Below are 11625 nucleotides of genomic sequence, written 5' to 3'. Positions count from 1 at the left end.
GTGTGGACAACATTGTGTACCAACCCTTATGTATTCAGGCGGACCCTCCTCATGTGAGGGTGTGGACATGATTGTGTACCAACCCTATTATACCCATAGACCCAACCCTAAGAATGTGGGCCCCCCTCATGTGAGGGTGGGGACACCATTGTGTACCAACCTTTATGTACCCATAGACCAACCCTAAGAATTTATCGTCCAAATTTTACCACCTGGTCAAATGATGCCCTTAATTTCACATTTGGAATTATGATCATATCCGAAAAAGTCAATTAATTTTAATCAAACAGTCTCTTCTATGAATAGTTTTTTCTTGAGTTTTGTTTTAAACGCCAAGGTTTTTACATCTGGTTTTTTGTATTATAATTAAAATGCACTGTCTATTAAAAAGTTCTAAATAAGCGAAAATCCAAATATTGCCCATCTTTGCATAAACAAAAAGTGTAATTTAAGATTTATAATGTTAGAAATTCAGCTACAAGTTACCGTGTCGTTTCGATTTCTTGCATTTTTTCTTGATTTTCTTGAAAGACCTTTCATCAAAGGACAAATCAAAACTATGTAGTTCGATAGACGATAAACTAGTGAAAAAATTAAAAAAAAGTTATATATTCTTCAAATTATATATTCTATAATCTATCAAAAAAATTCAAAACGACTTAATTGTGGAGATCAAATACAAAGTTAGGAAGGGATTTAAAACCCAACTCTAGTCAAAAGATATATATATATATATATATATATATATATATATAAAAGAAAAGAAAAAGAATTATTCTACTACTATATGTTGACGTGGTAATCAAGATCCAAATAAATCTCCGGCTCCATCATCTAACCATAATGGCAAATTGTGAAGCATTCAAGTAGTTGGTATCAACTATACATTCCATTATTACCATCAATGATGTCGGGTACCCCGCACCGAGGCATCATCATAAATGACACCGTGTGAGAATCTAAAATTCCAGTAATTTCAAGGTTATAATTGAGTTGATATGTTTTGACTGCAGACTCCAATGCATCGTCGAATACATCCTTCTTGCTAGCATCAATAGTATCGAGATAACCAAACTGGTTGAAATACTTCTTGACTCGATACAGTCCTTCCACGTGATCACCTTTTTTAGAACCTCGAAATTTATTGAAAGACGCAAAAGAATCACTTTGCGTGAGATTAAGACAAACTGAGAAAAGCAGGAAAAAACATACGAAGAATCGACTAACTATGGATGCCATGCCTTTATTATTGTTCGTAGGATTATGTAAAAAATACAACGACAGAGTCTTTATTTATAGAGCTGTCCAAAGAATCCCAATTGATCAAGAGTCCTTTCACTATGGAATTCTAGAAGGAAAAGGTCTTCTAAATAAATAGAAAACGTTAACACATATATAATCCCGCCCGGATTATGCTGTGCAAATTTCATTTCATAACTAATCAAATTATACAGGTCATTAGTTTAATTATATATATATATTGAATATTATTATTTTACATAATTGTTTATCGAAGAGAATGGTGATTTTTTTTTTTTATTTGATTGAATAAATTTTGACTCAATTATATCTCATCGTATTATGGGCATGCAAACCAAATATCACAACCGTTTCCTGCAATCAAGTAACAAATGACGTCGAGTAACATTTGAACAGAAATCTTCATATGGGCCTTACGTTGATTGGGCCAAGAAGATGGATCCCACTCTTCAATTTTCATCGGTAAATGGACCACTTTCCTTACTTCGTAAATTCGGGCAAACCCCACGTCAGTTATCCCATAAGGAAATGGTAAAACTCTTCCATTTGCACAACTTTGCAGCTTTCTTATAATAAATAGTAAATTATTTATTAAAAATAAAAAATAAAGAAATTACTTATTTTAGTAATGAATTAATAATTACTCGTAAGCAAATAATTTTATTTTAATTGAAAGTATCATAAAAGTTACCTTACTTCTAACTTAAAAATAAGCATTCACGAATATGCCCAATTTATTAGTTGAAATGATAATAATTACACATGTTCACACATTCTCTTCAAATTAGCATCTTGTAAGACATACACTCCAATGCAATTGTTCACACGACCCTACGATAATTGGTTAAAGTGAAAAATAGCTCATTCGTTGATTAACGAAAACAATAAATTAAAGTTGCCGGCCAGTAATAACTTAAGAGTCGATGATCCTTTAATCAAAACTGGAAGTTATGGCTCAGAAATTACCCAATGACAAGAACACCAAATTGCCTCATATTTTCTCTAGCCAGTATTTGGCAAACCAAACTACAAGCAAATTGACAAGTACGAGAGCGCACACAAAATCAACATGAAAACTAGATCATGTCTTACAACGGAAATCATCAGTAACTTTTCTTAGGAAGATAACACTGAAATTTAGGACTTCAAAACTGTTTCATCACTGTTGAGCACATTGCACCCTCTGGCCTCCACCGTGCATGTCGTCGTCATCATCATACGCCTCTTGATGCTGAGTCTGCTTCCTCCGCATCTCCTCCTCAATGTTACCTAAACAAAGCAGAGAGTGAGATTCAGTCAAAAACCTCCAAATGGACTTCCGCCAAAGAAGGATGAGAAAATGTCGAATGGATCGTGCATGCCACCACCTCCACCCATTCCTTCCTTGAGTGCATCTTCACCATACTGATCATATATCTCACGTTTTTCAGGATCACTAAGAACCTCGTAAGCATGAGCAAGCTCCTTAAACTGTAGCATACAACATTTATTAAATTTGAATCATTTAATCAGGTCCGTTGCTATAAAAGGGGAAAATAAACATACGCAACATCTAACACATAATAGCTCTTCTTCAAGCAAGCATGCACGCATTAGGATTTCAACTAGCTTGTGTATTTAGCAAAATCACCGACGTTCATTGAATGAACCAAGCTATACAAATTTACTTGACCTTCCAAATTAACCAGTAAAACATGAAAGATGTTAAAAAATGCTAGAGGGAAAAAGAATTTCCAACTAGAAAAGTTACCACTCAAATACAACTTTCTCCCAGATTTAGGATTCAACAAAAATCCAAGAGAATAATCAGCAGCAGAGCTCGATTTAAAGCTAAAACGCCATGGAAAACTCTAGGCCATTGGCCATAAAATTAGATCAAGCCAGGAAGGCAGGTAGAATTAGAAATTAAAAGAAACTAGTCGAAAGTAGCACCCTTTTCACTTCTCCAACTTTTGAATATTAATCATTTTGTTAAGTACTAAAAACGCAACTTTAGGACACGCATCCTCTATCCCCACTCTGCTAATACTAGCCCTACATAATTTTGTTCATACAGCTATACGAAAGTTTAAAAAAACTGTTCATCATCACCTTATTAAGGGGAAGTTATGAGAACTGAAAATAAACTCAGGTTCAAACATTGACAATAAAGTGTATTGGGTTTGCCAATACTACTCGTAGACCGTAGTATACGACCTATGGTATCATCTATGGAATATTGTTTGTAACTGAATTGAAAACGAATTCCAGTAAATTGAGTTGCTTAGAAATTGTTTTCCTGAAAATTGTAAATTATTATTTTTTATTGTTATAATTTTCTGAGTGAAAAATGTTAAAATAAAATTTTTTTTTGATGTTAGTTTGATTTTATTTTACATAAAAATTATAAATTAAAAGAATAATTTTTACTGATATTGGAGATGAAATTTGTTCCCATTGCCAACCCAATAAAAAAAAATATCTATCTTTTAGTGTTCGTTTAGCTTTATTTTACATAAAAATTGCTAATTAAAGCAAAATATTTTTTACAATTATTCTTAACATTTGTTTCCATTGCCAAAAATAAATAAATAAATAAATAAAATAAACGAAAAACAAAATTACTACAGTAATCCGGAAAAATGAATTCTCCTCAAAAAGAAAGAAAATGTCCATTTGGCATCAAAATGCGGAAAATGAATTTCATAAAAAATTTTGTCAATCAAACACCAAAAAAATGAAAAGATGAAAATGGAATCGGTGTGCAATCATACACTACCTAAGATAATGTTTCAATATTTCAGGCGAAAAATGATATTTCAAATTTTTTTTGCAAAATGCATGGGTCAAAAGAATAAAAAGTTATGGACCCGATAGAGCATGGTGTGATTGAAAAAAATTAAATAATAAATAAAATAAAATGAAGTAACAATTATTTTTAAAATCTCTTTCCTAAACGAAGTCAAAAAATATTCACTCCTTTCAACTCCACAGTACATTCTAAAACCAATTATTTAAAATCAAAGCCAAATAAAATTACTTCCAATCCTTCTCTCTTTCAGTTTTCATCAATTAATTCTTAACTTCCCCTCCTAAATAATACCAAACTTTTCCGGTACTCGTCCTTTTTTTCTTCAATTCTGCGAGGGCTATCATTCAACTCAATTACATAAACGGTTCCGAAAAAACACCTACAAAAATTGATTCCATATGCAATTTCTAAAATTTCGCCTTCTATGAAGTGAAGGAATTATCAATTTCGCGACTAGTAAAAAAATACTACTACTTGCAACATAATTACAGAATCTACTACATGCACGTAACATTGTCATAAATTATCAGAAAATATCAAATTGAAATAAAAACTATCCAATAATACCCAAAAATAAATGATAAAACATGACGAAACATACCTTCTCGGGATCTCCACCCTTATCTGGATGATTCTTGATGGCAGCCTTCTTGTACGCCTTCTTCAAATCATCCGGCGACGCCGTTTTAGACACGCCAAGAATCTCATAATACTTAGTATTATCACTCTTCTTCGGTGCCCTTCCAAACATCTTGAATTACTAACAAAATCAACAAATTAACCGGTCAATTACCAAATTACAATACAGATCTAAAATTACAGCTATGAATTTGACAGAGAGAACTCTCGTGCAGCAAAGGTGTAAGAGATGTATATATAGGAATCGTTGTATGGTGCAGATTGAGTCTAATGGAAGGCTTAAAAGGATCTTGCTTTTGGATTTCCGGGGTCTAGAATTCTCTCCTGGTTTCTAGTGCTCTCAATTTTTCGATTATTATTGGAAGGATGGACGTGGGTCGTTGATCATGTAATTGACGGGTGGGATTTGTATTCTAGACTATTCTACAAAGGAAAGTTTTCAGAATTTACTGAAAGGCCCTTTCTCTTTATGTGATTACAAGAATTTTCCACTTTAAGGTTTTGACTCTCACTAGAGTCCTCCTACATTGCAAATCTAAGACTACAATTGTACAAATCCATGTTACATTTTACCATAGAACGAGTCCAAGTTGATGTCAAGCATAACTTATTTAAGTTAATGTCAATTTGCGATGCAGAGTAGGATTATTAAATCCATTTTGAGTAACCATTATTATTTCACTACTTTGGACTCGTTGTTTAACAATTTTGATTTGAGATTAAGAGGCCATCACTTCTGTTTTTCTTGTTTTTTCTTCCTATCTCTTCGTAGAACGACTCTAAAGTCTCTCATGTTTCTCCTTCCATTTTATATTCAACCAACCATAAATGACAAAAGAGAAGACACATAGATGAAATGTTGTTCACGAAGATATGCAAGAAAATCATAAATCGATCATTTTCGTTCTATCCAGCAAGAGTTTAGCACCACGCCTATTAGATCAGGTAATCTCAAAATCTGTTCAATGACTTTCATGCCATGAATTAGTTGAAAGCTTGGTGAAAGAATTAGATAGTAGTGAATGAATCAAACTAAAAGGTTATGTCAATGAAAATGTGTAAAGTTATTAGGGTAATAGAAAGTCCACTTCATATTTGTTTACTTTATGAAATACTTGTATTAGTTGAGAATTACCATCACGTTGTGTAGTGACGCTATCCACTACAGAATCTAAGTATGTGACTATAACTAAAACCATGAAGGAGAAAATTTAGTTATAATGAATGATGATTAATTTAAAACTCATCCAAGACGATATTGTAGTGTACTTAGATAACAAATCAAAAAATTCAGTTGTGAAAAAATTTAGTCTTTTATGAGGGTATAAAATACATTGATATTAGACTCCACTTTATCAGACACATTGTACTCAAAGGTATGATCAAACTTTAAGAAATTCCTTACTAATTCTACATTAAGGTAGACATTGCAAAAGCCAAATGCACCCAAAAGAATGGTCAGATGAGCAGTAGAGCTCGGATAATTCGACATAAGATACAGACCTGCACCTCCATTAAAAGTCAAGCTCTCGCTGACTTTGTTGCGGAATTCAGCAATGAACCCAGAGATGAACCACCACAAGAGGCCCCATGGGCAATTTTTATAGACGGTTCGTCAATTGGAGACAGGTCGGGGGCAGGAGTTGTCTTAATTGGCTTGGACCGAGGCCAATTTTTTGAAGCCCTATCTTTTGACTTCAAGGCTTTCGGATAACAAGCTAGATACAAACCCTTATCACCAGAGTAAGGATGGTAATAGGGTTGGAGATCCCCAACTTGATCTTGCATAGTGACCCCTAACTGGTGGCCAACCAGATTAATGGAACGTACCAGGCCAAGGAAGAAAGGATGGACGATTACTTCCAAGTTGTTAGGAGGGAGCTCAAAAATTTCAAAACTGTTCAAATCAAACAGATCTCCCAATCCCAGGAACAGCCACATCGTTGCTTTGGCTCGTTTGGTAACTAGCAACAAGATTGAAGGGTTTAATAGCATCTCGATGGGAAGAATATCACAACCCGCCACCGAACTAGCCGAGGTGACCCTCATTATGATAGATTACAAACCAACCTGACTAGATGAAATCATCTCACACCTTAAGACAAGAGAATACCTTGAAGATCAGACCGATGCAAGAAGGCTTCGAACTAGGTCGACCAGGTACACCCTAATTGATGATGTTCTCTACAAAAGGGGGTACTCTATCCCTTTGTTGAGGTACTTGAACGAAGAAGAAGCACGGTAAGCCTTGCAAACCATATGTGCTTAAAACGTGTGTTGAAACTAGTAATTTTTTGAAGTTTTCTAATTTTTCCTTTGACAAGCATAACAGTTCTCAAAATAATCTATGTTAAAAAGGAATGATTAATATATTTCTGAAAAAGATAATCTATGAAATAAGACACAATTCACTTTTCCCTCAATTTCTTGGTTAATTAGATTTTTGTTAATATTATCGCATAAATATAATTTGAAATCTCAATTTATTCTTTGGATGTTAATTTATCAAAATCAATTTCCATTTATACATTCTTTTAATCAATCATGCTATATGACACATCAAGGTTAATGTAGAGCTTGATATAATACTACGTGACATTCTATCATTTGACAGTTTAAAACACAATCAATTTTTTCATCCAATCATCTATTGTCACGTGCAATTATGTCAAAATCCTTCTGATAAAGTAACTTTATCCTCTTCCAATATGCTTATCTCTATTTGATAAAGCCATCGATATGTGACATTTTTATCATGGTTTGAATTTTTCGTGATTCAACTAGTGATCCCAACGTAATCACATCACAATATTTTAAACCAACTTTTGTGAACAATAGAAACAACCATTTTACTGACTATCGAGAAGGTTTTGTTCAGTTCACATTACAATAGTAAAACCATTGACCAACAAATATGAATCTAGCAGACATCTTTTTACATAAATAAAATGTGCATGTATGTGATTATATACATCAAAAAATACATTTAAGCTGTCGTAGAGATTAGGAGTGAGTGCGGTCTAGTTCGATCCGATCCTGAAGGGAACTTAATCGAATTGAGTACCAATGAAAATATTAGAAATGAAACCATTGTTTTTATATCCAACTATGCAACTAAATCGGAACTGAATCAAATGGCTCCGATTCAGTCCTATCCAATTCTTTATATTGAAAAATTTATAAAAATAAAATATGAAATTATTTGCCAAAGTTAAAATAGACAAACATAGATTATGAAACTACTTGCATTCTTGTAATCTAACAATACAAAAAACTATTGAACGGGGCAATAAATTAAATCAACTTCAAAGCTCAAGATCAACTTATAAAAGCGAAAAAATAATAAACTATTAAACATAACATAAACGGTAAAATCTCATTTGAAAATTAATTTTTAAGAACATTCATACAACAATAGCCAATTATTTTTAGTACTTCTTAAGGGTCTTGATTTTTGACAGGATGCTACTTTCAACACGACGATAAATTTTTTTCCCAATTGTATTGCATTAAAACTAAGAATTTGCAAAATACTTATAAAATTACTTAGACTTGAATTTCGATCACACATAAAAGGAAAGAAGAAAAAGCGTAAGAAAAATGAAATTTTAATGTGCTATAATTTTGGGATCTAGTGTTTAAAGATTTATTACATCTTGCTACATGTAAAAAAAATGGAAAATTTAAAGATTTATTACATCTTGCTACATGTAAAAAAAATGGAAAAATCGAATTCACTATTGGTTTTCACGACAATACCGAGAACCGAACCGGAACCGATCAATTCTCGATGTGTAATCCCAAAATCAACCCATTTAGTAAAGGAATCGAAACTGAACTAACCTGTTCTGTTTGGTTCCACTCCGATCTATCGATTACATGAAAAAATGCTCACCTCTAGTAGAGATTCAACTAGATGTTTGAACTTAGAGATACCAAGCACGGAAATCCACCAGACTATGAATACGAATAGCTATAATGGAGCATAAAGAATTAAAGATTTTAAACTCAAAATACAAATAGCTAAAGATGTTATCCAATTGAACATAAAATAGTAATAATAATATGTAAAGTATTACTCGTAGACTCGAGCTCTCTTGAATATTCTTAGCTTGCTCCCTTAATTAATTGGTTAAAAAGGAGACCCAATTACCTTATATAACTCCATATCCTTTGGACGGATGGTAGATTGCATATCCCTTGTTAGCCTTCGATTTCTCTACATCTCAAACGTTACACAGCACAATTGGTTTTCGCCTTGCATTTCAAAATCTCTTCTGAGCATTGCAACGCTTATCTTTCCACTCTTTTGCTTTCGTAGCTGTTTCGTTACCTTTCCTATAGTCCTTTACCTCGCGCACTTTATGCATTTGGTGTTTTTGTAGGACTTTGCTCGTAGACCGAAAAGTGACACTTGCATGCAATATAAACTATACCTCTTACCTCTGTCTAATATCATGTCTACACCAGAACGTATGCTTATTGAAATGCAAGTAGCTGGACTACCCCAATAGTGCTCCTTTAGTTCACAATGCCAATCAATCTTGCTATATATTTCTATTCAGTTCAGTTTTAATTCAACTCTCCTTTAACTACGAGAGTTCAGTAAAATTTTAAATAAAACTTTATTGATTAAAGTTAGAACTATAAAGATTATTTATTTTGATGGTAGGACGAGTTATTTTTAACAAAATTAAGCTTTTTAATTGATAAATTTTTTTATCAAATATTGTTAATATTTGTCCAAAAAAAAAGTATCAATAAAAGTAACCTTTTTTTTTTTAACACTTGACCAACCATATTTGTTTTGTGCTCTTATACTCTTGTTAATCATGCTGTATTTGACCATTTCCGTTCATGGATTTTTTAATATGTTCAATAACACGTTTTTAATAAAATAATATTATTTGTAAAATAAAAAAATTTCCTTTTTTTTTAATCGCACTTTTTAAAAAAATTATTATTTTTCTTATTATAATGTGAAATAACAAGGGCCAAACGAGCGCTAGAAGTGATATTCGAATCCAAAACCACTGCACAATACGGATCCTAAAGAATTCCCGTGATCAACTCTTGGCATATTTTTCCCGACAATGATTTTCAGTTTAACTTTTCCAACTCTGCTGGACCTCAAAACGACGCCGTTTTCTCTTCTCCTCCCAAATTCCTCAATTTCTGAAAATAAATATCTAGATCAATTCGAAATGAACAGTTCGAAAATCCTCCACTTGGATTATTGATCGAAGATGTGATTTACTCAATTTTGATTCTTTTCCTTTTCCTATAGACTGATTGATAGATCCACTTGCATCACTCAAAGATACATTGACCAAGGTTCTTTTGATATCTCACTTTCTAGTTTGTGCTCTCCCTTTCTCTATGTATATACGTGTGTATGTTAGTGAAATAGTAGCCAACTTTGTTTTTCAGGAGATTTTTGTAAAATACGAGTTAAGCAATATCCTGTAAACGTAAAATTTCGCGATTTATAGATTTGCATTGTTCGTCACTTGAATTGTAGATTTTATCTGGTGAAGTTTGTCAATATGAACGATTTTTATTTTTTAACTGGGTTTCGCACAGTCTGCTGTTTTGTTGGTTTAATTGAGTGAAAAGGGCTACTGGGCTAGTACTAAAATTTGAACCCTGGCTCTTGTTATTATAATGGTGAAATATCTTGCAAATTCAGTTGAACAACTATGTTTTACTGTCAAGCGCTACGACTTTAATACAATTTTTCTCCACTGTTTGTTGGATTTTTGTCAAGTGGTTCCTTGTGCTCTTTTCTTGATAATTTTCTGGCTGCGGAATTATTAGATTGAAATTTAAAATGCATATACTTCATTAATAGGATTCATGAATTTCTTCGCACGTGCAGGTTGGCAATCAACAAAACATAATCTCATGAATACGATTTTTTTTTTTTAAACCCCGTGTGCTGCAAATTGTAATGTTAATGAGCATTTAAATTTAGGTATTTATTTCGAAGTGCACAAGGAATTTGACTCTGTGGAGGGTCGTTGATCAATTATATGAACATACAACTTATTTTCAGAACGAGTATTACCACAGTGATCGGATAGATTTTATGTTATTTGCTGGTTGTTGCCAAGTTTGCTTTTCCTTCCCACTTTTTTATATAGTGGATTGCGTCATTGCAAGTGAGTTATTGCATTTTTTCCTGTAGTTTTTTTTTTTCATCTGCTAGTTGGTAATGTCGGAAATGGTTAATTTTGATTGCCAGATCCTACTTTCTGTTTGATAAGCTCTTTTCAGGAGAGAAAAATGAGATTTGTCTTAATTATTGGCATTCTCGTAATAGGTCTGGAGCATAAATAGACATGGGTGCCTCAAAGAAATGGATCAAAGCGTTGATTGGTTTCAAGAATCAGGAGAAATCTCAATGTTGGGAGAAAGATGAAAATGTTGGTGGTGTTTTCTGATTGCAGTTATTTATCAGGGAATATAATGTTATGGAAAGGCAATCTGAGATGCTCAAATATTGCATTTGCTTTCATTTAACTTTGTTGAATGCCCTTTTGTCTATCTGTATATTCTGCCTTGACTTTTTGGCCAGAATTTCCCTTCCCTGCTGGCTTTACACGTGCTGAAGGGATATTCTTGAATTTCATGTGGAATTTTCCCAAATTTACCTTTTCATTTCTGGTGTCCTGGCGCAAGAAAGTTTCTCAAAGTGGTTGGAGCTGTTCAATATCAATAATATATGTGGTGGACATGTATTATATGTTTATTAACTAAGAATGGGAATGGAAGAAACTTGAGATGCCAAACCGTTTCTTCTGCACGGAAAACTGTAGCAGAAGTACCTTTCCTAGTGTCATATATGAATATTTGGGAACTTGATTTGACAGCACATGACTATCTAGATCTGGAATGTAGTGAAATTTAGCCCATGTTTGGTAACCATTCTTCCA

The 11625-nt window shown here is 33.0% G+C and overlaps 1 protein-coding gene and 1 long non-coding RNA gene across 2 annotated transcripts; one reads left to right on the top strand and one right to left on the bottom strand.

Annotated features, from left to right (window-relative positions):
• Positions 1-2524: 2524 nt before the first annotated feature.
• Positions 2525-5095, bottom strand: LOC111382114 (dnaJ protein homolog ANJ1-like). Its single transcript, XM_023005986.1, has 2 exons — positions 4653-5095; positions 2525-2730 (listed from the first exon to the last, which is right to left on the bottom strand). The coding sequence occupies exons 1-2, from the start codon at positions 4800-4802 to the stop codon at positions 2557-2559; spliced, it is 324 nt and encodes a 107-aa protein (XP_022861754.1). The 5' UTR covers positions 4803-5095; the 3' UTR covers positions 2525-2556.
• Positions 5096-9769: 4674 nt separating this feature from the next.
• Positions 9770-11115, top strand: LOC111382116. The gene is made up of 2 exons (XR_002700462.1): positions 9770-10024; positions 11013-11115. It is a non-coding gene; the product is annotated as an uncharacterized LOC111382116 (long non-coding RNA).
• Positions 11116-11625: the final 510 nt, after the last annotated feature.

Source organism: Olea europaea, unplaced genomic scaffold (genome assembly GCF_002742605.1).
Source record: "Olea europaea var. sylvestris unplaced genomic scaffold, O_europaea_v1 scaffold2437, whole genome shotgun sequence".
Classification (NCBI taxonomy): Eukaryota; Viridiplantae; Streptophyta; class Magnoliopsida; order Lamiales; family Oleaceae; genus Olea; species Olea europaea.
This window is presented reverse-complemented; position numbering and strand designations above follow the sequence as displayed.